The 26,178-nt window shown below is 36.5% G+C and overlaps 6 protein-coding genes across 9 annotated transcripts; 4 read left to right on the forward strand and 2 right to left on the reverse strand.

Moving 5' to 3' along the window:
* The first annotated feature begins 1,036 nt into the window (after positions 1 to 1,036).
* LOC108486250 (uncharacterized) lies at positions 1,037 to 4,760 on the forward strand. 3 transcript variants are annotated; one of them, XM_017790204.2, is made up of 10 exons: positions 1,037 to 1,322; positions 1,642 to 1,984; positions 2,082 to 2,326; positions 2,705 to 2,789; positions 2,893 to 3,078; positions 3,162 to 3,329; positions 3,409 to 3,627; positions 3,745 to 3,913; positions 4,047 to 4,221; positions 4,327 to 4,760. In XM_017790204.2, the coding sequence occupies exons 2-10, from the start codon at positions 1,676 to 1,678 to the stop codon at positions 4,418 to 4,420; spliced, it is 1,650 nt and encodes a 549-aa protein (XP_017645693.1). In that variant the 5' UTR covers positions 1,037 to 1,322; positions 1,642 to 1,675; the 3' UTR covers positions 4,421 to 4,760. The 3 variants fall into 3 exon arrangements, with proteins under 3 accessions (XP_017645693.1, XP_017645694.1, XP_017645692.1); XM_017790205.2 differs by having other exon boundaries at positions 1,645 to 1,984; XM_017790203.2 differs by having other exon boundaries at positions 1,044 to 1,322; positions 1,574 to 1,984.
* A 92-nt stretch (positions 4,761 to 4,852) lies between these two features.
* On the forward strand, positions 4,853 to 6,112 carry LOC108486253 (acyl-CoA--sterol O-acyltransferase 1-like). The gene has a single exon (XM_017790208.2). It carries the CDS (start codon positions 4,994 to 4,996, stop codon positions 6,035 to 6,037), a length of 1,044 nt encoding a protein of 347 aa, XP_017645697.1. The 5' UTR covers positions 4,853 to 4,993; the 3' UTR covers positions 6,038 to 6,112.
* A 337-nt stretch (positions 6,113 to 6,449) lies between these two features.
* Positions 6,450 to 9,401, reverse strand: LOC108486251 (mannan endo-1,4-beta-mannosidase 6-like). Its single transcript, XM_017790207.2, has 5 exons — positions 8,914 to 9,401; positions 8,627 to 8,824; positions 8,138 to 8,260; positions 7,313 to 7,524; positions 6,450 to 7,047 (listed from the first exon to the last, which is right to left on the reverse strand). The coding sequence occupies exons 1-5, from the start codon at positions 9,370 to 9,372 to the stop codon at positions 6,636 to 6,638; spliced, it is 1,404 nt and encodes a 467-aa protein (XP_017645696.2). The 5' UTR covers positions 9,373 to 9,401; the 3' UTR covers positions 6,450 to 6,635.
* A 2,096-nt stretch (positions 9,402 to 11,497) lies between these two features.
* Positions 11,498 to 16,263, forward strand: LOC108486527 (transcription initiation factor IIF subunit alpha). 2 transcript variants are annotated; one of them, XR_001871500.2, is made up of 10 exons: positions 11,498 to 11,968; positions 12,103 to 12,261; positions 12,670 to 12,815; positions 12,942 to 13,312; positions 13,539 to 13,651; positions 14,233 to 14,361; positions 14,604 to 14,816; positions 14,922 to 15,170; positions 15,574 to 15,857; positions 15,989 to 16,263. XR_001871500.2 is itself a non-coding variant. In XM_017790624.2 (9 exons), the coding sequence occupies exons 1-9, from the start codon at positions 11,798 to 11,800 to the stop codon at positions 15,664 to 15,666; spliced, it is 1,644 nt and encodes a 547-aa protein (XP_017646113.1). In that variant the 5' UTR covers positions 11,498 to 11,797; the 3' UTR covers positions 15,667 to 16,263. The 2 variants fall into 2 exon arrangements, 1 of the variants encoding a protein (XP_017646113.1); XM_017790624.2 differs by having other exon boundaries at positions 15,574 to 16,263.
* A 167-nt stretch (positions 16,264 to 16,430) lies between these two features.
* LOC108485786 (mavicyanin-like) lies at positions 16,431 to 17,531 on the reverse strand. Its single transcript, XM_017789631.2, has 2 exons — positions 17,162 to 17,531; positions 16,431 to 16,909 (listed from the first exon to the last, which is right to left on the reverse strand). The coding sequence occupies exons 1-2, from the start codon at positions 17,334 to 17,336 to the stop codon at positions 16,545 to 16,547; spliced, it is 540 nt and encodes a 179-aa protein (XP_017645120.1). The 5' UTR covers positions 17,337 to 17,531; the 3' UTR covers positions 16,431 to 16,544.
* A 4,350-nt stretch (positions 17,532 to 21,881) lies between these two features.
* LOC108484759 (uncharacterized) lies at positions 21,882 to 24,713 on the forward strand. The gene is made up of 4 exons (XM_017788660.1): positions 21,882 to 22,266; positions 23,852 to 23,946; positions 24,019 to 24,062; positions 24,371 to 24,713. The coding sequence occupies exons 1-4, from the start codon at positions 21,882 to 21,884 to the stop codon at positions 24,711 to 24,713; spliced, it is 867 nt and encodes a 288-aa protein (XP_017644149.1).
* Positions 24,714 to 26,178: the final 1,465 nt, after the last annotated feature.

Here is a 26,178-nt window from a genome sequence, read left to right on the forward strand (position 1 = left end):
CTCTAACTTCACAAATCGATCGCACAGAATGAAAATTTTAATTAATTTTCAATGGAAGAACTAATTTCTCTCTATTTGAAACCAAAAACTTGAATTTTCAAAAAAACAGAATTTATTCTTTAAATAAATTGTCACTATTTTCTGACAAGTGATATTACTCAAAATATGAATAACTAGCTTAATTTTGGCTTAACCCATGGCTCCTATTTATGGGAAAAAAGTGCAATATTAGTTTGATCCTTTTGCATATTTATACATTGTACCAATTTAGTTTTGATTTTAAAAAATTAAACCCTCAACATTTTCACATTGTATAATTCGATCCTTTTATATAGTTTTGCTTTTCTTTGTGATCCTTTCCAATGTCATCCTTGTGTTTGATTCAATGAAAAAAATGAAAAAAAAAAGGAAGCAAAACAACCCAAAATTTGAAAATTAACCAATTAAATTGCTTGAAAATATAAATACCCACTTCATTAGTTCAATCCAATTGTAAGTCTGATAGCTTAAAAAAAAATTAAAAAAATTAGTTTTGATTTGCTTCGTCAATGGTGGTCAGCTCAAGCTAACAAAAGGAAAAATGAATTGGTTATCATTGAGGGATATCAAGTTCTTAGTCATTTGAAATATAATAAAAGTAATGTATTTGAAGATTGTCTAGTTTAAAATAAACGAAAGTTTTAAATATATATATATATATATATATATATATATATATATAATTTTGCTTTTATTTCTAATTTACACATTGTATATTAAATTATATTTTCATGTAAAAATAGGATAAAATTAAGTAATATGTAAACATTGAGGACTAAATTAATTATTATTCTAATTTTAAGCCCCTCATGTCATCTGAAAAGAATTTAGTAATAGTTAGATAATTATGGGTATAGTTTACCAAAAAGTAAAGATTTTTGATAAAATAGAAGATAAGTTTTGCTCAAAAATCAAACTCAGGAAATTTTATCAACAGAATGCTTGAACACAAGATGTTTGCATAAATTGGTTGTTAAACTTAAAGCGACTTCTTTTATTTGGATTGAAATTTTAAATGGTGGCCGAAGTCCAACCTCTTAGGAACAGATCAGGCACAAATGGAAGCCCAATTTAAAACAGGCCTAAGCTTCCACCATTTACCTAATCTGTATTCATTAGGGTTGGATTGGATAATCAAGTTTCGACGCCGGATCTTACCGCCTTAGAAATTAGTTACCCGAACTCTGTTACTCTTTTTCTCCCGTCGTTGTGTCCTTGAAACGTCGGCGATTGGCCACAGTTTGCACTGAACGATTAACCTGAGCTTTTTTCCTTTGACTCAGGTTCGTCGTTAAACTCTTCTTCTAATTTCTTTAAAAAAATAAAAGAAATGTATAGTATATTTTAGTCGCTGATATTTTGTTTGAAATTTTATCTAATCTCCTTTGTACTTAAGTTTCTTTGCTATGTTGCTATGTTGCTATGTTTTATTTGGTACTCAATAAAAACCCTAGATAGTTGGCTATGAATTTTCCTGCTTTTTTTTTCTCAGCATCCAAAAGTATAATTCTTTTTTTTTTATCATTTATTTTAGGTGACGATTGCAGTAGAAGATCTCATTTGAATTTAGTTTAATTGATGAATGCTACTGTGGTATAACAGCAGAAATTGTGAGAGTGAAGGAGGGGGAAAGAAGATGAAAGCAAAAAGGGAACATGGTGATAGTGTAGACGGGGAACGGGACTTAAAACGGCAGAGGGTTGTGGATTCACCATCTTCACCTCCTGAAGAGCCACTTGTGCCTTATAATGACGATGAAGATGATGAAAGGAGGGCATTGAATCACATAGGCAGCAGAGAAGAAGATGGTCACAGAGTTGAAAGTGAAGAAGAAGATGATGATGATGAAGATGATCCATATGGGCTAGGATCAACTCTAGGGAGGTCAAATCGCCAGGTTGAAGTGCGTAGAGACTGTCCTTACCTCGATACTGTTAACCGCCAGGTAAATAGCTTCATTGTAACTACTCAAATTTGAATTGATTATGTAATTGTTCAATTACTTAAGATTTTCCAAATGGTTATTTAATTTTGTTTGATAGGTTCTGGATTTTGATTTCGAGAAATTTTGTTCGGTCTCTTTGTCGAATTTGAATGTGTATGCGTGCCTGGTCTGTGGGAAGTATTACCAAGGAAGAGGGAAGAAGTCCCATGCATATACTCATAGTCTAGAAGCAGGACATCATGTCTACATCAATCTTCGAACAGAGAAGGTGTACTGTCTCCCTGATGGGTATGAAATTAATGACCCATCACTGGATGATATTCGCCATGTTCTATACCCAAGGTTTGGTCATATCTTGCTTGATTGCTTTTACAGTTTTACTTGCTTTTCTCCATTTCTCTTTGTTCTTCATCCTCCCTTTTCTTATTTTATCACTGCAAGGCATGTGCATGCACATTTGCATTATATAATTCTCTGGATATCTGGCTTGTATGTAGAATGTGCCTGTAGTTTGCTGTAGCTTTTCTAGCTCGCAGGAAGTTCATGTTTTCTTTACAACTTTAGCTAACAAATTAAAAGGATATCCTTTTATCCGCATTGACTTTTACTGGTTGATATTTGCAAATGATTGCCTTTCAGCTTTCAATTTTCCTTTGTGAAAGGGTTTCTAGACTTTCAAGCACTTGCACGTTGTTTTTTACTTGGGCTCCATATATGCAGGTTTTCCAGAGAACAACTTGAACAACTTGATAAGAACAAGCAATGGTCTAGGGCACTTGATGGTTCAGATTACCTTCCTGGGATGGTAATAATCTTTGTTCTAAAATTCAAGGGCACATTTAATATAAGCTTTTGATTTTTTTCCTCCTTTTGTGTTAAAATTACCGCTTTTTTGTGCTAACCTTCAGGTTGGGCTGAATAATATTCAAAAGACTGATTTTGTCAATGTCACCATTCAATCTTTAATGAGAGTTACTCCCTTAAGAAACTTCTTCCTTATCCCTGAGAATTACCAGCACTGTAGATCTCAACTTGTTCATCGGTTTGGAGAACTCACACGAAAGATTTGGCATGCTCGAAACTTTAAAGGACAGGTTAGAACATGCTTATATTATTGCAAAGATTATTGTTCTGGAACACGTTGTGTTTATGGTTTTTCAATCACTTGTGTCAACAGGTGAGCCCACATGAGTTTCTACAGGCAGTTATGAAAGCAAGTAAAAAACGGTTTCGAATAGGCGTGCAGTGTGAACCAGTTGAATTCATGTCATGGCTTCTTAACACATTGCATGCAGATCTTAGAACTTCTAAGAAAAGTAGCAGCATCGTCCATAAGTGCTTTCAGGTTCTGATTAAAACCTTGCTCTCATTGTTTCATGCTTTGGCATAATCTTCTGCTTATTTTACACATTGGTATTCAATAGGGGGAACTGGAGGTTGTGAAAGAGACTCAGAGCAAAGCTATCGGTGAGAAGAAAGAAAGTGATGGGGAACAGAATGGAGCATTAAAGATTACAGATGGTCAAATTGAGAATAATAATGTTGCGGCTGAAACGTACAGAATGCCCTTTCTGATGCTTGGTCTGGATTTGCCAGAACCACCACTTTTCAAAGATGTGATGGAGAAAAATATAATACCTCAGGTATTTTATGTCTTCTGTGGGTATTTTTCTTTCCATTCTGTCATCCGTCTAGGCAAGTTATGATCTGTGATGCTTTTAATGTATTGAGACTAATTTCTTTAATGAATTTTGTTTTAGGTACCTTTGTTTAATATACTAAAGAAGTTTGATGGTGAGATGGTAACAACTACTGTTCGTCCTCCAGCAAGAATGAGATATCGAGTCACCAAATTGCCACAGTATTTTATACTTCATATGCGCCGATTTACTAAGAATAATTTCTTCAGAGAAAAGAACCCAACATTGGGTGAGTTTTTTTTTTTTTTTTTCATTTGGACATATTAGAGTTTGATCGATCCATCTCTGGATCGTAATCATTATGTCACAGGATGTGACTTGGTTTTTGTCACTTCGTACTAACTTATGTTTCTCATTTGCAGTGAACTTTCCAGTGAAAAACCTCGAGTTGAAAGACTACATTCCTTTGCCTGCACCAACAAAGGAGAATGAAAAGTTGCGCACCAAGTATGATTTAATTGCTAATGTCGTTCATGATGGTAAGCCTGACGAGGGGTTCTACAGAGTCTTTGTACAGCGGAAATCGGAAGAACTATGGTAATTTTCTAAATACTTCCTCTCTTTTTTTATTTTAGTTTGTTGATTTATGTGAGTGAAATGCTACATACAGGGGATGATGCATCTGAAATTTACATTTTGCAGGTATGAAATGCAAGATCTGCATGTTTCTGAAACACTTCCTCAGATGGTTGCATTATCTGAAGCTTATATGCAGATATACGAACAGCAACAGTAGGATAGAAAATAGTGTATGATTACTTGGTTTTGGTTCTTCAAGGCAAGATTTTGCAAATGGTTGGTGCGGTATATAGGTGAAAATATGCTGCTTCTGTCTTAACACTTGTATTTTGTATGTTTGGAAGAAAAATAAACTTGTTTTCAGTTTTCTTCTGCTGTTAGGCATCCATTGATCTCTTGAAAATATTCTGGAATTCAGTACGTTGGGATTTGTGGTGGTGTGTTAGATGGTGAGAAAGAGGGATTGTAATACTAGGAAATAACGATTTTGTGAGTTGGCATTAACAATGCCTTGCACTCAACAGAGGGATTTAGTTGCCAGCTCGTTTGGAGAAGAATTCATCACATGTAATTTGTATTTCGCCAAAGCTAGGAAGATCCTCTAAATCTGTATCACCAACTTTAAATGACTAACTGAAAATATGGACAAATAAAAATGTGACAAACCTTGGGAACGCCCACATGCTATAGTGACGTTCAGTCTTTTTAAATCGAATACGTAAGGTTAATATCCAGCAACAATATGGTATTATTATCATCGTTTCTTACTCCCATTTGATATAATCCATCAATGGCGAGCGAAGGGATAAACAAGTTCATCAAGCTTTGGCTCTACATAATCATTTCCCTATGCTACTGCTACTACATAGGTAGGACCAAGAAAACCCCTATAGGAATTGTACGGCTTCTTTGTTTATTGCCAGTTATGTGCCTATTCCTCGCCATCCCACTCAACATCTCCTCCATACATTTCGCTGGTACCACTGCTTTCTCCATCTCTTGGCTTGCTAACTTCAAGCTTTTACTTTTCGCCTTCGGCAAAGGCCCTTTATCATCCCCATCTCTCTCTGTACCTCGTTTCATTGCCCTTGCTTGTTTCCCTATCAAAATCCAACAACACCCTTCACATCTAAATGCCTATCAAACACCTACAAACTATGCAATCAAGGTTCTGCTTTTTGCCTTTTTGCTTAGTGTATATGACTATACGCACCATATCCACCCTACGATCTTGTTGGTTCTGTATTGTTTTCATGTATACTTTTGTCTAGAGATTATCCTAGTAACGGTGGCGACCTTGACTCGAGCCTTGTTGGGTCTCGAGCTAGAAAAACAGTTTAACGAACCCTATCTCTCCACCTCGCTGCAAGATTTCTGGGGTAGGAGATGGAACCTCATGGCAACTAGTGTTCTACGACCGACGGCGTACGAACCTGTCCGGAACACCGCTGCCCGTTTCATTGGTCATAAATGGGCTCTGCTTCCGGCGGTTTTCGGGACTTTTGTGGTGTCGGGAATCATGCACGAGCTGATTTTCTATTACCTGGGACGCGTGTGGCCGACATGGGAAGTCATGCGGTTCTTTCTTCTCCATGGAGTATGTGTGACGGCGGAGATCGTTCTGAAGAACGCGTTTGCGGATAAATGGCCGTTGCCCAGGGCGGTTTCTACGCCGTTGACGGTTGGATTCGTGATGATTACTGGTAACTGGCTATTTTTCCCACCGCTTCTACGGTGTGGGGCTAAGGAGAGGGCGCTTGAAGAGTACGCGGTGCTAGGCGCGTTTATTAAGAATGTCACTACGCTAACCTTCAGCTCTTTCCAGTCACAATGATTCTGGTGCGTTATCTTTGAGATATTTGAGATGTTTGGTGCTATTCTTAGAATAAAAAGTTTACATGTCATAAAATTCTGGGTTTTTAAGTTAATTTTTTAAATCTTTTTGATTCATTTTCAAACTCACTGTTGGAACAATTTAGTATTAGAGCCACAATTACAATGGCAAAACAGTGGTCAGCAAAAAAGTGGCAAATAGAAATATACAATGAAGTACACATTGCATTATCTAGTTATCCTGTCTGTCAGTCATGTCAATTAGAGCGTCCATGATACTTTTTATCAATTGTAGATGAAGTATTGAAGTAGTATTATTTACATAATTTACACACAAAAGTATTTTCAAAGGGAAACAAAGTAGCTGCTCATAGATACCAGGCGGGCATGGCAGCTAACTGGCAAAGAAATAATTTTCTACACACACATTGCTTGAATGAATAAATCAAAATGTATTAATCTAAAAGCTGAATAATCACATTTCTTCCATTTTAATCTATCTCCATCTCTTCTTTTCTTTACAACTATTAAGTACCAACATTCACTACTTTCTATACATATAAAGCGTAAGGTTATAAATGTTTTCAAATCAACTGTTGTCAAGGTAGATTACCCGAGCATGGATCCTTGTTAAGTTTCTGGCTCTGAATGCTCTTTGCGAAAATGCTTTTAAGCCTGCATGATTGTTTTAGTATCAGTTTATAGGTAGAAGGATTATCCCATGCTACAAAGGAAAATCTGTCACTATATTCCCCCGCTCCTTCAACTAGTAATTGCCAAATTAAGGCTCCTGCCCCAGCTTGTCTCTTCTTTGCCGACTCGTAAATTTTTTCATACATGGTCTTTAAAAGAATATCCTTGTCTGCTAATCCTTGGTTGTCTGCATGCACCAAAGTGCCAACTTCCGTAAAGATAACTGGTTTTTTAAGCACATGATCCCCGTCACTTATATGAGAATCCACCCACCGGGAAAGAAAATGAGCCTTTGCTTCCATATCATCATGGGGTATCCTACAATGTATGTTATAAAGGGATAAATATTGACATTTATAAATAGAATGGAAGATAAAAATGACCAATGAAATATGCACTTAGGTGATCTGTGACACTAATTTGAGCATCATCGTAGGAGTATTTTCCATTGGCCTAAGTAGACCAAATGAGATAATGGGAAACAATCGCTGCTGGTAACCATAGCAGAAAATTAATTCGGACACTTGGACACAGTATTTTTTAGAGATATTATCATATCATGCTGAAAATAAAATTTAACAACCAGCTATCAGGGTATGCATGAACCGAAGCAAAGTCAATGTTCTCAATTGCTGAGTTCTGTATAAAGTCTGATCCAAGTGAGGCTGCCCATTCCCCAGGATTAACTTCCAGTCCCTTAGTTGTATTCAGGCCATAAAACCCCTCAAGTCCAACAGTCACTAGATGTTTCTGATCCAGACTCTTGACAAAAGCAGCCATCTCATCAAGCCATGCCTGTACTCCATGCTAATAGACAGTATTAATAAAGTTCTAATAGATGCGAAAACAAAGGGGAAAAAATGAAACTGATAAATTCACATACATTAATTTAGAATGAGGAGTTTCCAGACTAAGGCTTTGCTTGGTAGAGTGGAAAGGAAATTGGAAGGATGGAAATTGAAGGGGTAGAAAACTAGAAGGATGGAAAACATAATTTCATAGATTTGATTGGCAGGAAAGATAGATTTCTTTCCGTCCATTGCTTAGGAGAGTTAAAAAATAAAAAGAAAAAAAAAATTTGAAAAATACATAATTTTGAACTAACATACACATCTTTCTAATTTCTCTCCTCTCATCCTTCCAATTTGGAAGGATTGATTTTTATTCATTAGGGTAAAAAATATCATCACTTCTATTTTCTTTCCTCTCACTTTTCTTTCCAACCAAGCACACTCAAGCTATACTAGATATCAGAATATTGAAAATAAATGGAAGTTACAACAATCTACTGATGTTCAGAGATTAAAAGAAAAAGAAGAAAATCTCTCAATTACTCTTCAGGTCTTCAGGCCAAATGATTACAAACACATAGTAGCACAATTATGAAACAGCAAGTTCTATAATTCACCTGAAGAATGGGAGCAGAGGAACTGGATGAACACCGGGGCTCATTCATCAGCTCCCAAGCAAATATTGCCGGTTCCTCAGCATACTTAACACCACTCAAGGAATTCTTTCTAGACAAAATAGCCTGTGAAATACAACATCCAATGTTAACTTGATACGATTGCTACAGCCAAAGAAGAAGCATACATGTGGGTGAGTAAAGCCAATAACTTTCTTATCATACAATCAAATCTTTCCATTGATCTAAAAGTAGTGGAAATTCACAGAACGATGCTTATAAGTCAGCTCTTTCTGAATGCTTTCAGTGCTGAGTACCATTATCATCCAACACAACCTATTGGATAGAAAGTTATAATGCCAAGGATTCAACCTTAGCTTCATCTAAGGCATATTTCTTTTAAAAAAGCAGATTTGATGACCCGATCTCAACAACATCTAGCAATTTGAAGATTGATAAACTTATAATGCTCCAAGGGTCATGGCCAAGTACCTTGACATAGGCCTTGTAGTAATCTTTAATCATAGGGTGTGAAAAAAATGAATCAGTTGAAGAAGAAACATTATGTCCAGCTTCTTGTGCCCATCTCACATACTGAGCTTTCCCACCAAAGTTACTTAAATTGTTCACCAAACTGAGAATCAACCTAATCCCATGCTTCCTTGCTTCAACAATCACATAATCCAATCCCTATCTCATTACAATGCAACATAAGAAAAATTAAACGAAATAAACAAAAAGGTATTTAGAAAACAAGCCAATGGAACCATAAAACATACCCGAAAGACTCGTTCGTTAAAGACACCAGGAGATATCTGCAAGGCATTAGGTCCAACACCATCGTTGAAAGCCCAAGTCCTGCAAACAGTCAACCCCATTTCCGCCCCTTTCTTGAGCATCTTCGACACCCTTGACCTGGAGGGACCAGCCCACACGCTCTCCTGCATTAGCCAATAGGAGTTCCAGCCGTTGATGTAGAACGTTGACTGGTTCTCCAGTGGAGCGCGGGGGTTGACGATTATGAAATGCGTGGAGTTTGCAGAAACGAAATCCATATGGGATTGCCATAGGATGGGAAAAGTAATGGGATTACTGCCCAAATTGAAGTAGAGGAAAATGGAAAGTAGAAGGATGCCCAGCAAAGGATAAAGCTTCTTGTCTCTCCAATCTGATGCCATTCCGCTGTAGCAGGCGGTTGGTAGCTGGTCTGTAATTGTGGCTCCTTTTATTACTTCCATTTGCCTTTTTAAATTTAAATGCTTTTTTATTTTTTTATATTAATTCTTGGTATTCCACGTTCATCTCATTTGCGCCGACCATGCGTTATACTCTGCTCTTTATTATCCTACGCCACGTGTAACCTTGAAATTACATTAGATCATATGCCCCACCAAGTTGATATAAAATTTTAGACTTAATTTTTAAGTTCAACTAAAAAATATATTTAAAATTCTGTTTAAATTTAACTCATATTAAAAATGTTAAACTCGAATTTGACCTAATTCATCCGTATTAAATTTTTTAATTTATTTTATATAAAAATAAATTTAAAAATATAATATATTAAAAATACTAAAAACACTAAGATAATTATAATCTAGCAAACAATTTCGTTTAAAATAATAGTCAAATTAATAATAATACAAAAATTATACAATATCTAAATAATAATAATAAAATATTAGTAATATAATAGTGAAATAATAATAAAATAATAAGAATGAAGTTGATTTGAGCCGGGCCCAAGGCTCAACCTTCTTAAAAAAATAAATATTATTTTTGTCCAAACTCATTTATCAAATCATTATTTTACTTAAAACTTTTATTTTTCAAACATTCAAGTCTAGACGAGTGACTCAACTTATTATCAAATCTATTCACAATACACTAAGTACAACTTAATTTATATCCTTATTTTTTGTACCATAAAATTTCAATACCTCAACTTTTTTAACTATGCATGTAATTTTAAGTTTTTAATTTTATATGCATATAATTTTGTAAACAATACCTTAATCTTTTTATCAATCATCAGGAGGATTTGTTCGCTAAGCAAGCTTGGCGAATCCTTATAAAGGAGTAAGGTATTATCACAATAAGAATTTCCTTTCTATCGAGCAATCACCATCTTACTCTTGGATTTGAAAATGTATACTCAACATAATAGATATATGCAAATTGGGGATAGACATTTAAATATGAAATGGGAGGGATTTGGGTCTTAATAGGAGTATTAGGTGGGGTTTATTTGAAAATATAATCTATTACAAAAACAAATCTATTAACATTGATGGGGAAAAATAAATAAATATGAAATCGTGTAGTGGACGTCGTCCTCCAAGATTAATATAGTCCTTCAATTCGTACACCCAAATATAGAAAATAAAACTCAATTGGTGTTACTCTTATTAAGAAATCACAGTAGGAACAATAAATTAACCATCTATTTAAACTAGTAACAAAAGAGTTAAACGGTTAAAAGGTATAAGTAATTTTATTATCTCCACTAAATCCTCAATACTTTTGATAAGTCAATTTTATAAGTAGGGAGTAAATTATTCGATAGTTAAATATAGATGAACTTGACTCCAAAGAAATTAAGAAATTTCAGTTAAATTCCCATACATTTTGTGGGAAATTATTTTTGAAAAGGATAACCCAAATTCAATATATACCTTAGCCTTTGAATCACATTTATTTTTTGACCAAAGAAGGAATAAAGAAAGATGTTAGTGGAGTTTCATTAAGATTAGGGCAAGGAGACATCGATTTTGGAGTAACAACTTTTAACTAGAGACATAGAGGAAACTTGACCATTGTATGCAATCTAAGCTTGTCGAATTACAGCTATAAGACATGTATTATTAATTATGAAAGAGAACTAGATATAAGGGCAACACTACTCATTTTAGCATTGAAGAGATTAAGGTTTTAGTAACAAACAAGTTTGATAGAAAAATGCAGCAAGAGGTCAAGCATTGGATGAAGATATCAATCACTGCATATTATTTCTTCAGTTAATTTTGATTAATTTTAAGTTTTTTATATTTTATTTTCGTGTGTTTAATTAAGTGATCTTACACTAAATCATAATAACTATCATAAATTCATACTTGAATGTTCTCTGCTGTGGAGAAAGCATCGCCACAATACCATTAAAGACGATTGTTACACTAAAGACATGTTTTTAATATGAATATAAATTAAACCTTATCAATGAGACAATTATATAACGAAAGATTCCATTGAAATTATTACATTTCCTTCTATTGTGCGTCAACCATTATGTCATTAAGCACATCATTAGTCCAGTCAGTATAAAATTAATTATAAGAGGGGCTTTTTGAAGGCTTAATTAATCGTTAATTTTTTATTAAGCCACCCCGAAAAATACAATGAAAAAATCATAAATGCGACACGTGTCCTCAGAGCTTAACGTTAGGGAAACGCGACTCCTAAAACCTTGATTCTGTTCCCTTTGGTTTCACCGATCAAAATCCCCTTCTCATAAATTTTCTCTCTTGAAGATTTCATGCCTACCCACCTTTAATCTCAACCAACGGAAGAGACTTGGCGTGCGATTTGACTGTTCCAATTTCCTTTTCAACGTTCTATTAAAACCCTAGCCTCTTCCTTTTGCTTCTATCGGGGGGGAAGGGAATCATGTCTTTCGATCTCATGCTGAAGCCGTCCTGCAGCGGCTGCGGATCCTCCCAAGATCTCTACGGGAGCAACTGCAAGCATATGACTCTCTGCGTCTCTTGTGGCAAAACCATGGCCGAGAACCAAGGCAAATGCTTCGAATGTGGCGCCATTGTCACCCGCTTGATTCGAGTTCATTTCCCAATCTTCAAATCTTCTTATTCTAATTCCTCTTTCGATAATAGCTTAATAGCGATTGGGTTAATTGTTGAACATAATTTTTGGAATTTAATTTAATTTCGGGGTTATTTCTTTTTGGAATTTAGGAATACAATGTTAGAGCAAGTCCTAGCACCGACAAGAACTACTTTATTGGTAGGTTTATGACTGGGTTGCCCAATTTTTCAAAGAAAAAAAATGCTGAGAATAGATGGTCTCTGCAAAAAGATGGGCTACAAGGACGCCAAGTTACTGATGCTTTGCGGGTATTAGATTTATCCTTTTTCATCTGTTTCTTGTATGTTCCTAGCTTTCACCGTAAAACGGGATAGCTATTATATGGTGTCTGCATACTCCAAATTCCTGAAAAAAGGTTGAGAACATTGGCAAGTAAATTTTTAGAGAAAGTTCTATGAAGTTTTTTCTGGATTCTGTGACGCAGACCCATATTTTTTATTTTGGCATATCATGTAATTGTTGTACAAGTAAAGTAAAAAGTAGACTGAAGCAGTTTTTTGCTATGTTGCGGAACAAAAATTGATAATTGCAAGAATATAGCAAGTATCATTTTTCATATTCTAAGGAGGGAAATTTTCCTGAACTTGGAATGATTTAATTATGCCCTTATTGACTTTGATGCTGAATTTCATTATTGCTGGCTCCTATTTTTTCAGGAGAAATATAAGAACAAACCTTGGTTATTGGAGGATGAAACAGGTCAGGCTCAATATCAAGGTCAACTTGAAGGTTCACAGTCGGCAACTTATTACCTGCTTATGATGCAGGGAAAGGAATTTGTAGCTATTCCTGCTGGTTCTTGGTATGAGTGACATATTATTGTTGTTTTGACTACTTATCACTGTTCCAACCACTCATTGCACTGTTGTTCTATAATATCGCTATATTTGAGTCTTATTAGTTTTTTAATTGTGAAACTCTTTGGCAGGTACAATTTTAACAAGGTTGCTCAGTATAAGCAACTTACACTAGAAGAAGCTGAAGAAAAAATGAAGAACAGGAGGAAGACTGCAGATGGTTATGAGAGATGGATGATGAAAGCTGCGAATAATGGCGCTGCTGCGTTTGGTGAAGTGGAGAAGATTGATGAAAAAGAAACTGCTGCTGCTGGTGGGAGGGGACGTAAAAAGTCAACTGGTGAGGAGGAAGAAGGTCATGTATCAGATAGAGGAGAAGAAGATGAAGAAGAGGAAGCTGCCAGAAAGAATAGGCTTGGACTTAACAAAAAAAGTGGTGATGATGATGAAGAAGGTCCAAGGGGAGGTGATCTTGATATGGATGATGATGATATTGAGAAGGGTGAGCTTTTATAATGTTTGTGTCTTGGTGTCTATTTCTTTATTATCATTCTGATTTGTAGAATATTTGGTATTATTTTCCATGTTGAAGCAGAAGATGAATGAAATTAACATAGAAATAGTATAAATTAACTATTGTGAGAGATAAGGTTGACACCGAAGGTCCCTAGTCTGTCTCTTTTTTTTTTTTTTAACTCTTCTTGTTTATTCGCATGCTTTTGGTTAAGGTGATGATTGGGAGCATGAAGAAATATTCACTGATGATGATGAAGCTGTTGGTAACGATCCTGAGGAAAGGGATTTGGCCCCTGAAGTTCCTGCTCCACCGGAAATCAAGGAGGTATTTTTGATACACTTATCAAACCTGCAAAATAAGGATCACATTACCTGTTAGGATCTTGTTTGTCTCATGTAAGAATAGTTTTAAGCCTCATAACTTCTTTAGACTCTTGAGATTTTGCAGTTTGCACTGGATAGGACATTATTCTACCCACTTTTTTTATTGTTATCATTTTAAATTCTCTATTCAAAGACTACTGCATGGGAATCTAAAACTATACAATATAAAATTTATTGAGAAGGTCACAATAAATATAAATTTCCAGTTTCTAGAAATCATTTACTATACAATTTATTCAAATTTTCTAGGCTCGAGCATTAGTTTGTCTTTGGTGATAGACTACTTTTACTCTCACGGGTTGTCTGCAAATAAGAATCATTTGGATTGTATAGTACCATATTCAGAGTAAAGTTTTGCTAGTTACTGCTTGCATTTTGTGTATGTGTGTGCGTTTTTCCCCACCAAAACAATTTCTTTCTTCTGTTGGTAGAGGTGGCCTTTTTTTATCATTTATAAAGTGTCATTATGACTGGAATCTGGTCTCCTTTGAATAGTAGAAACTATTTTCTGTTTTCTTTCAGGATGAAGACGAGGAGGATGAGGAGCAAGAAGGAGGACTGAGTAAGTCCGGGAAAGAGTTGAAGAAGTTATTAGGGAAAGCTAGTGGGCTTAATGATTCAGATGCAGACGAAGAAGATGATGATGAGGATGTAAGCTTATAGGATACCTAATGGCTTATTGTAATACATTTTTATCTAACAAAAGCCAACAGGATTAACATGTCTCGCTTTTAGTTCATCATTCTTGATGATCATTTTCTGTAGTTATAATGTCTCATCTCTTGTTTATCAAGATGGAACTAACTAATCCCGGCTTGACTTTACACAAACCTTTTGTGGTGTCTACACCAATTATGCTTATGCCTAGAGTTTTTTTTTTTTTTTTGCTTCAGGTGGATGATGATATGAACTTTAATCCTACACCAGCTCCTAAGCAGAAGGATGCACCTAAAGAAGAACCAGCTGACAACAGTCCGATGAAACCGGCACCTTCAGCTTCTGCTCGGGGTACCCCAGCTACATCTAAGTCATCAAAGGGAAAGAGAAAAGGTGATGATACAAAAGCATCAAATGGTACCCCTCTGAAGAAGGTTAAATCAGAACCTGTATGTTACCAGAGCTCCTAATCTTACCTCTTTGCACATGTAGATGTTTTTTAAGAAGAAATTTGTTTCAAATGTTTTACTTATTTTGTGCTTTCTGAGGGGCAGGAGTCAAAAACTTCTGTGAAGGAGGAAAATACAGCTGCTTCGAAAGGCAGTGCGCCTTCCAAGGGCACGTCATCCTCTGCAAAAGCTGGATCAACATCAGCTGCCAGTGCATCTTCTTCTAAAGCAGGTTCAGCATCAACTGCTGGACCTGTAACTGAAGAAGAAATCAGGGCTGTGTTATTACAAAAGGCACCTGTAACAACATCTGATCTTGTCGCTAAATTTAAAGCTAGGTTAAAATCTCCGGAGGTATTCTGTCTTCCATAATCCTTTTTCCTTTCCTGTTTTGTTGGTTTAATATTTATTGCTGTGCTTACTGATCTATTGTCAACTGATCTCTTTGGTTTATACATTCAGTAGGTATCTAAAATTTGTATATAGATTTTATTGTTATTAGATTTTTGGAGTTTCACAATTGTGGGGCCCATGCTTTTAATCTCTGAAGAATGAAACAGTTTAGCATTATAGATATGGTGCTTCATATTAGTAACTGCACAAGGTAGTTCTAGACCAAGAAGGCAAGTTTGGCCCATTAGATAAGCAGATCAATCTAAAAACACCGCGAGATATACTTATTTTGTTTATGCATTTAATTCTCTCTTTTATTTACTTTTCAATGTACTACTTAAGTGGATAAATCTCTTTGGTACAGGACAAGAAGGCTTTTGCAGATATTCTTAGGCGAATTTCTAAGATACAAAAAACGAACGGGCCTAATAACTACGTCGTGTTGAGAGAAAAGTGATATTTCTATCTGTGTTTCAAGGTGTGCCGTATTAAAGTCTTATGCTTTGGTCGTCAACAGAGAGGGGAAAGTGTAACTTGCATTTTCTAGAAATGGATTTTGCAAGTGGCGAGTTAGAAACAAGAGGTGATAAGGAAATCTGGTCTATCATCCTTGTAAGCAGGCATCTTTCTATGTGAATTTTAAGACAGGTACCTGGACATTGTATACCTACATGGATTTTTCTAGAATTTAGAGTTTGACATTTTGTCATGCTGAATGGGAGTTTCCTTATTATATTAGCAGAATGGCTAAAAAAATCTCACTCAGTTATAATTTTCAGGTTTAGCCGTTTAGGTGCTGGCATTCCCATGTTGCCTTATCATTCTGTTGGAAACTACAAAGTATCCTGTTATTTCAACATTTCGTCTGAAAACTTGAGCCATTGGCACTTTAAAACACATTGCATCATCAAATATATATATATATATATATGCGTATGGGCGTGTGTGTTGGGAGGGATTCATTTACATTGCGCACTTTTTTTAACTTTTTGTAGGGTTATGATTCATGCACATTGAGTTTAGTAAAATAAAATCACTTTAAATATATATAAAATATTTGTAAAGGTAGTATTCTCTAGATTGATATCGGATTGATTTAATATGTACTAAATTGTGATTCTTATTTTAAAATTTTTATATTATCTATTAGAAGACTAATACTATCGTTTGTTAAAATATAGTTTTTTAAAAAAAATTCAATTAATTGATTAAATGGTTGAATTATTAAATTATTTTACCTTGCCTTGTCCAGTTTTGCAAAACTACATTAGATTTATTATAGGATATAGAGCATAGGGCAAACATAAGCTATAAAAAGGATGAGTAATAAGCCAACTAAATAGCCATAGAAGTGCAAAGCAAGAGCCCAAGTGATAAAATTGGGAAGTTCCCATAAAGCTGGACCGATGGAGAAGGGGTTGTCGGCGCGGCGGCTATGCTCCAATAAGAGTTGTCTGACTCTGACAATGTCTGTGGGAATTCTGGGCTCTGCAAAGGCATTAATTCCACGTGTAGCTTTAGACCCTTTTTGCAGCTCTCAGGCTTGCTGCTCATGAAGTATCGAATCCCTTCCCCATCCAATTCGATGCCATCTAAGCCCACTGTATATATCCTTATGGGGTTTCCTACATCACACGACTCATATTCATCCTTGCTCTTTACCTCTACGATGCTCTCCTGTGCTGCAGAGGAGGGGAAACCTGCACAACATTTAGTAATAACATTATTCACTAAAGCATGTATGGAAAGTAAGAAACACAAATGATGGCTGAAACATGGTGAGGAAAGACAATAAATTATATTTGACACGATTCATTAATGCTTTGGGAATTACTTGCAGGGGGAATTGTCTTCTGTAAGTTGATGTAACATAGGCATTGCACTCTTTTTCTTTTACCAAAACCATTAGTTAAATGAAGCTGGAAACGTTTTGTAATTAAGAGCCGACTTACAGATTTTGTCTCCGACCCTGAAGATCCTGCCGGAAGACCAAGATGCAACGTCAAATGAAGGGTCCCAGCCACGGTCACCTCCGACCACGTGATGCACTTGTGCTCCGACCCATTTCACACCAGTATTGGCTGCCACAAAAACAAGAACCATCACCATCTTCGTCACCATTGTCATAGTTATTGTCACACAACAGGAAAGTATATGTTGCTCTAGTGTTGCTTAACAAACAAGAAGGGATTCTTTTGAAAGAGAAAGATGGGGTGAAGTGTGTGTGTTAAGCAAGAAAGTTATCACAACAGAGACAAAAAGGGTGGCTTACATCCTCCAGGCAGCTTCCTAGAAACAATGGTGGAATGGTTGCTGTGTACCCACCAATTTTGTTAACACTTCCAGAAACAATTTTTTTCTTAATTCTGATTTTTAACTAATTTTTATTCCAAAATTTCAATTTAACCAGACCAATTAGTTAATTTAAACAGTATATTTACGTACATAACTACAATTATAATAATATTCTTTCGATTAAATAATCATAAGATGTCTAAATTTAAATTAGAATAAATATAGAACAAATCGCATGAGGAACACTCTTACTGACTTCATTAAAATACCCTTTGATTGGTTGAAAAATTGGAAAAGACAAGTCATGGGATAACTACCATTAACCACCATTCTTCTCCAATCTGTTTGCCTCTTTTTTTTTTCTTTTTTTTTTAATATAAACAAAAAGAATTCGGTAAAAAAAAAAAGTCTTGAGCGATTACATTAAAAACACTTAATTAACTCATCTAAGATTAATTCTATACATCAATAACAAATCGTGCATTGAAATTAGTGGTTCTTCAAAGGAGATCAATCCCATGCCACCATTAAACGCAGTTTTTGCCATTTGATTTGTGACTTCGTTTTGAGATCTCGGGATATAACGAAAATAGACTTTTCAGTTCTAGTTTAGTAACTATTTGCTCTTTCGAATATATATTTCTATTTGATTGCATATATAATCATATTTGATTTGATTATGTAATTAATGAATGATATATCATACTTATTATAAGATATTAACAAAATATAATAATTAATACATTCAAAAATATTTTTTTTGACGAATGCTTAAATAACATATACATTTAAATTACAAGTAAGTATCAACTATGATTATAAATCAAAAGGATATGATGAGCAAAAAGGTTAAGAGGCATTATGTGGGGGAAGCAATGATAATACTCTAGAACGACATATTTTATGTGCTAATTGCATGATTATTTTGAGTATGATCCTACTAATTTGGATTATTTTGTGGTCTTTTATCTTTTAGGGACTAAATTGGAGGCAAGAGGAAATTTAAGGGTAAAAAGTGCAAATTTGAAGATATAATAGGCCAACATGCAAAAAAAAGAGAGAAGTGCCAAAAATGCAAACATGGAAGACCCAAGGACTAAAATGCAAAAGAAGAGATTTTATAGCACAAGACTCTATTTTAATTTCAATTATATTAGGATAATTATTAAAGATTTTTATTTAGATTTAATTTTAGGATTTATTTTCATTTATCTTTAATTATCTTTATTTATTTGTATTTATCTTTTAGAATTTCATTAGGAATAGACTAGGTTTTCTAGTACTATAAATAGGGGATAGAGTGGCACATATTTGACATCTCTTTTTCCTGTAAACACTCCCTCTCCTAAAAACTCTATCTTTTGGTTTTCTCCATATTTTCTTCAATAAAAATCTCATTTATATTTTATTTATTTCTTTCCTAAAAATCATGAGCCACTAAACCAATCTAGCCGAAGGTTGTCAAAATTCCCCAAAAGGGTTCATGAGGCTTAGAATCCGTGCTTAGCCTTCTTAACAGGGTATTCACCGCTTTTCCGCATTACGGGATTGACGCTTCCTTCCATGTCCCTTAATAGGTGATCTTTTCAACTTGTGTAAGGAACGGCTGCTTTGTACGTTTTGGGAAGGTTGCACAGTCGGTTCGTTGGCTTTCTGCATCAGAGGTTGGCAAATCCAGGAGACAAACGGCGTGGTATTCGCCGTTGGGAAAAGGTGATCTAGTAGAAGATAGTCTCACAAAAGCGATTATTCGCTAGAGTCAGGCTCTGCCAATTCTTAAGTCCAAATCCTTGGAGCTGGTGGTCGTAGGCGTCCTCTTCCACTATAACTGGCTTATCCTGTTCGAGAAGGGTTACTTAAAAGCCAAGGATTGAACCCAAGGCGGAACGAAACAACCGGAAGCTGGAATCTCGCTATATAAGACACTTTCTCTTTTTCCAAACTCTGTTTATTTTTATTCTTCATTTTAATTTTAGAAATTTATTTAATTTCGTAATTTTGATTCACTTTAAATTCTGTTTTTATTTTTCCAGATCGAAATTTTAATTCTGTTTTTTTTTTAATTTTTCAGGAATGCAGGTTTTCTTGGCCAAGAAATTGTTTAGGATTTCAAGAAACGAGCATTCGTACAATCCGGTCCCTGAGGATTCAATCCTATTTCCCCTTTACTGTTATTTTTACTATTTTACAGGGAATAGGATATTTTTGGTGCTTCCAACAATGCATCAAATTTTGGCGCCGTTGCCGGGGACCGGTAACGTACTAATATTACTTTTTGTTTCTTATGACTAGATCTGTTCTAGGAAATTTTGCGTTTGATTCAGAGATTGAAAAGACTGTGAGAGCTAATCGCAAGGAAAAAAAGCTAAAGAAAAAGTAGTCAATGGTGGTTGGGACTGAAAGTAATCCATCGCCAAAAATCAGAATCGACGACGAAGAAGATTCTAGGGTTAACGAAAACCCTACTCAAACTTTTAAAGGTGAAAAAGTATAAGTCGATTCCCCAGAAGAAGTGCTTAATGCTAGGGTTGACGAAAACCCTAATTTAGCACCTCAACCTATGGCTCAGACAATTCGGCAACTGGCCGAAGCACCGACAGAACAACCGCCACTATGCATCGCGTATCCTACTATGGATACTGATTTTGAATTGAAGTCAGGCTTGATCCAACTACTGCTAAATTTTTGGGGGTTACAGAACGAAAATCCCCACAAGCACTTGAAAGAATTCCATATGGTTTGCCTTAGTATGAAACCTCAGGGGGTAACTGAGGATCAAATTAAACTGCATGCTTTCCCTTTTTCCTTAGTAGATTCTGCTAGGGAATGGTTATTATATTTACCTCCTGGATCTGTAACAACTTGGGCTAATCTATCTTGCTTGTTTCTCAACAGGTTTTTCCCAGCGTCGCGTGCAGCTGAGTTAAGAAGAGAAATCGTGGGAATAAGGCAAAAAGACGCAGAGTCTCTGTATGACTATTGGGAGCAATTTAAGAAGTTGTGTGCAAGTTGCCCACAACACTGTATAACGGAACAGTCTTTGCTCCAGTACTTTTATAAAGGCTTGAAACCCATGGAGATGAATATGGTAGACTCCGCTAGTGGAGGAGCGTTGGTCAACATGACTCCACAACAAGCAAGAGACTTAATTTCCATGATGGTTGCAAATTTTTAGCAATTTCGAGCAAATCCTAAACTCCCTAGAAGGATTCACTAGCTAAGTAATTCGACCTTAGAAGATAAGGTTGATAGAATTGCTAATATTCTGAATTCTCTTGTTGCAGAAAAAGTAAAACCAGCCCGGCTGTACGGAATATGTGCTACTCCTGAACATATAACTGATTCATGTCCCAGTTTGAATGATGATACTATGGCTCATTTAGATGCTGTGGGGAATTTTCTTAGGCCACTACAAAAGCGATATGACCCTTACGCTAATACCTACAACCCAGGATGGATGGATCACCCTAACTTAAGTTATTGGGCTAACCTACAATATAACTAGTCAAACCAAAATCGGTTTCCACAACAGCCTTGAGATTCAGGTAATTTTCTAGAAACCATGGTCAATAAATTAGTAGCTAATGTCATTTATTTTCAACAACAAACTCTTAATTTCCAAAGAGAGACAAAGGATTTCCAACAGAAAACCGAGGCACCCATAAGGGAGTTGACCATGTCAATTGAGAAATTGAACTCTCAAGGGAAGCTACCGTCACAAACAGAACCAAACCCGAGGTAAAACGCAAATGCAGTGATGCTGCAAAGTGGAAAGGTACTGGAACCAGTTTCTGGAAAGAATCTTGGCCAAGAAATCGCCTAAGAAAATCTCGAAAATGACGAACAGGTCTGAGCGAAACCTCCATTACCGAAAGCTCAACCTTCATTCCCAGGACGATTAAATCAGTGTCGAAAAAGTAAGGAAGACAAGGAGATCCTCGAAACATTTAGAAATGTCGAGATTAATTTACCACTGTTGGATGCCATCAGACGGATTCCGTGGTATGCCAAGTTCCTCAAAGAGCTCTACACCAACAAACGAAAACTAACAGATAATGAAAAGGTAAGTGCTGGTGAGAATGTTTTGCGCAGTGCTACAACGGAAAATGCCCGCAAAATGTAAGGATAGGGGTATGTTCGCTATACCATGCAAAATAGGCCATTTGAGGATTAAAAAGGCCATGTGTGATTTAGAGGCCTCCATAAATGTTATGCCTTATTCTATTTATGAATTACTTAACGCGGGTTTTTTTGATGAAAACAGGTGTTATAATTTAGTTGGCAGACAGGTCTATTGTGCACCCCGAAGGAGTCTTCGAGGACGTACTGGTAAAAGTTAACGAACTTATTTTCTCTGCAGATTTTTATGTGATAAAGATGGAGGAGGATAACACTACTGGATCTTCGGACCTCATTTTGGGCCGACCTTTTCTTAGTACTGCAAGCACTAAGATCGACGTTCGAAGCGAAACTCTTATGATGAAATTTGATGGGAAGATCGTGAAGTTTAATATTTATGATGCCATTAGTCATCCAAGCGAAATTTTGAGCGTAAATTGTGTCGACATAATCGACTCATTAGTAGATGAGACTTTTGAGTCGATTTATGAAGATAAATCTAAATTTATATCTGATGACTATGAATCTGTTAATGAGTTATTGTCTCCATCAAATACTAAACTTTTACCTTCTATTGTGCAGGCTCCAGAATTGGAATTGAAACCGCTTTCCGAACATCTTAAGTATGCGTTTTTGGGGAAAGGTAATACCCTACCAATCATAGTTTCCAACAAATTCTCTAAGCTCGAGGAAGAAAATTTAATCCAAGTACTGAAAAGTCATAAGACACAATTGGCTGGACCATTGCCGATTTGAAAGGAATAAGCTCCTTGACATGCACAAACAAAATCTACTTGGAGGAAAACGCAAAACCGATGTGAGAGGCCGAAAAGTGATTAAACCCGAATATGATGGAGGTGGTAAAAAAAGAGATAATCAAGCTGCTGGATACTGACATAATCTACCCCATTTCTGAAAACAGATGGGTAAGTCTGGTTCAAGTCGTGCCCAAGAAAACGGGTGTGACAGTAAAGAAAAATGCTGAAGGTGACTTGGTACCAACTCCAGTACAAAATGGGTAGCGTGTCTGTATTGATTACAGGAAGTTGAACTCTTACACTAGAAAAGATCATTTCCCTTTTACTTTTATAGATCAAATGCTTGAACGTTTATCAGGTAAAACTCACTTTTGTTGTCTTGATGGATACTCAGGTTTCTTCCAAATTCCAGTCGCACCAGAGGATCAGGAAAATACCACTTTTACATGCCCATTTGACACTTTTGCGTACAGAAGGATGCCATTTGGACTTTGTAACGCACCAGCCACATTCCAGAGATACATGATGAGTATATTTTCTGAATATGTGGAGAAAATTATTGAAGTTTTTATAGATGATTTTACTGTGTATGGAAATTGTTTTGATGAATGCCTTAAAAACCTCACGATAATTTTGAATAGGTGCATAGAATTTAATCTTATCTTGAACTATAAAAAGTGTCATTTTATGGTAGACAAGAGTCTGATTCTAGTTCATATAGTTTCTGCCAAGGGAATTGAGGTCGATAAGGCCAAAATTGACATTATTAATTCTTTGCCATATCCTTCCACTGTAAGGGAAATTCGTTCTTTTCTTGGCCGTGCAGGATTTTACAGGCGTTTCATAAAAATCTTCTCAAAAGTGGCTGAACCATTATGCGAGTTATTGTAGAAAGATAGGAAATTTGAGTTCGGCTCAAAATGTAAGGAGGCTTTTGATACACTCAAGCAGAAGTTGGTGACCGCTCCTATAGTGTAAGCACCAGATTGGAACTAACCCTTTGAAATTATGTGCGACGCAAGCGAACGCAGTGTGGGGGTCGTGTTAGGGCAAAAGATAGACAAAAAGCCTCATGTCATTTGCTATGCCTCAAAAACCATAGATGTTGCACAAAGCAACAACACCACTACGGAAAAAGAACTCTTAGCAGTTGTATTCGCTTTAGATAAATTTCGATCTTATTTATTGGGATCTAAAGTGATTATTTTTTCTGACATGCAGCTCTTAGGTACTTGATCGCAAAGAAGGAGGTGAAACCAAGGCTCATTAGATGAATTCTGCTGCTCCAAGAATTTAACATCGAAATTCGTGATAAAAAGGGATGTGAAAACCTGGTGGCTGACTACTTGAGTAGGATAAAAACTCCATTTAATGATGTTCCTATAAATGATGAGTTCCCTGATGAAATTTTATTTTCGACCGAGGCTCACTATCTATGGTATGCAGATATAGTTAATCTCTTAACCACAGGATCGTTACCCACTGAGTTAGCACGTTCCGTGAAGGACAAGCTTAGAAGGGAAGCTCATATTACATTTGGGACGACTCATACTTGTGGAAACACTGTTCAGATCAGATAATAAGACGATGTATTCCAGAAACTGAGGTAACCTCTATCCTTACTTTTTGTCATACAGAAGCCTGTGGAGGTCACTTCGGCCCTAAACGGACAGCTCACAAGGTATTGGAGTGTGGGCTATATTGGCCCACAATTTTTTGCGACGCATATAACTTCTGTAAGTCTTGCGATAAATGCCAACATACAGGTAACATCACTAGACGAAATCAAATGCCCCTATCCCCAATTCATGTATGTGAGATTTTTGATGTATGGGGCATCGATTTCATGGGCCCTTTTATTTCTTCGTTTGGAAACGTATATATACTTCTTGCAATAGACTATGTTTCTAAGTGGATACAAGTAAAATCTACTTGTAATTATAATGCTAAACCTGTTGTGGAGTTTCTAAAACGAACTATTTTTTCTAGGTTTGGCACACCTCGAGCTTTGATCAGTGATCGTGGGACCCACTTTTGCAACAAGGTTATTGAGGCACTATTATCAAAATATGGAGTTCATTATCGTATAGCAACAGCCTACCATCCCCAAACGAACGGTTTAGCAGAGATTTCAAACAGGGAGATCAAGTCTATTTTGGAAAAAATAGTTCGGCCCAACCGAAAGGATTGGAGTCTTCGGCTCAATGACGCGCTTTGGGCCTATCAGATGGCGTATAAGGGACCGATTGGAATGACCCCGTATCGACTTGTTTTTGGCAAAGCATGTCATTTCCCAGTAGAACTGGAGCATAAAGCTTATTGGGCTATTTGACAATGTAACATGGAGTTAGAGCTCGTAGAGAAGGGAAGGAAATTGGACATTCAAGAATTGGAAGAAATTCGTAATGATGCCTACGAGAATGCTCGCATTTATAAAGACAAAAAAAAACTGTTTCATGATAGGAAAATAGCTCAGAAGCATTTCTCGGTAGGGCAAAAAGTTTTGCTTTATAACACCGTATTAAAGCTATTCCCAAGTAAGCTTAGATCGATGGCAATGACTTTTTATTGTGACCCAAGTATTCATAAATGGTGCAATGGAAATAGAGAGTGAAAAAATAGGGAAGTGGTTCGTAGTTAATGGCCAATGGTTGAAGCCATTTTACGAAAACTTTTAGGCCCACACGTTCGAAAAAATTCAGTTAGAACCACCATAGAACCATTCACGGCGTCGAGCTAACGACGTTAAACAAGCGTTTATTGGGAGGCAACCCAATCTTTAATTTTTATTTTTATTTTTATTTTTATTTGTATTTGTATTTGTATTTTTTTATTTTTTATTTTTTATTTTATTATTTTCAGATATTAATAAAATTCTCTTCTTCTAGGTAAATCAAAGACAAGATAGTGAGAAAAAAGAAAAGACACACCTGCAGCCAAACAGCTCTAGTTCCAGCCCATATTCCATCCTTATTCTAGACTGGAATAGTGCCTTATCCCTGCTCTAGACCACCCTAATCTACAGCTAAACACCATCCTTTAGCTAACTAAAAACACCCAAACCCAATTTCTTTCCCCATTTTTCTCCTTAGCCACCGAACAACTCATCTCTCTCACCCCTCACTGCCGATTTGTCGTCACCCATGGTGTGCACAAGGAGCCGCACCGTCGTCAAGCCCTCTTTCATCATAAACCACCGTCGACATCGCTTCTCCGCCCCCCAAGCCATCGATCTCATCGATAGGGCCTCCTGCTCTTCTTCTTCTTCAATGCGCACTTCTTCTTCCTCGACCTCCTTTTCTAATGCTCCGTCACACGGTACATCAACTCTGCCTTCCTCTCCACCTAAAATGCCAATCGCACCAATCTCCCCTTCTCCCACACCACAACGCTAGAATCGTCAGTGTCAACCACGTCGATCAGCCCGACAAGCAGAGGCACCTACGAGTGCCTTTTTCCACACCACTGTCGACGACCCCATACGGCCTGTATGACCCGACCCTCTACGGCGTCAGTTCTGGCGTCAACAACCGTCTGAGGCACCCCCAGAATCTTCCTTCGACACCAGCATCCGCGACCAGGCCACCTGATCTGGCACCTTCGAGAGTCACAACGACCAGCAACCGCTACCCGCTCGTAGACGCACTACTGATCTCGCGCATCTATTTTACCACCCGAGTGTCATTTACACGGTAACTTAGTCTTCGATTCTACTACTAGTCGGAACAGGTATGATCATTTACGCCATAAACAACTCATACCTTACTAGTGTTTATCATCGTCTGTTTTGGATGCTT

Source organism: Gossypium arboreum, chromosome 6 (assembly GCF_025698485.1).
Source record: "Gossypium arboreum isolate Shixiya-1 chromosome 6, ASM2569848v2, whole genome shotgun sequence".
In the NCBI taxonomy this organism is placed as follows: Eukaryota; Viridiplantae; Streptophyta; class Magnoliopsida; order Malvales; family Malvaceae; genus Gossypium; species Gossypium arboreum.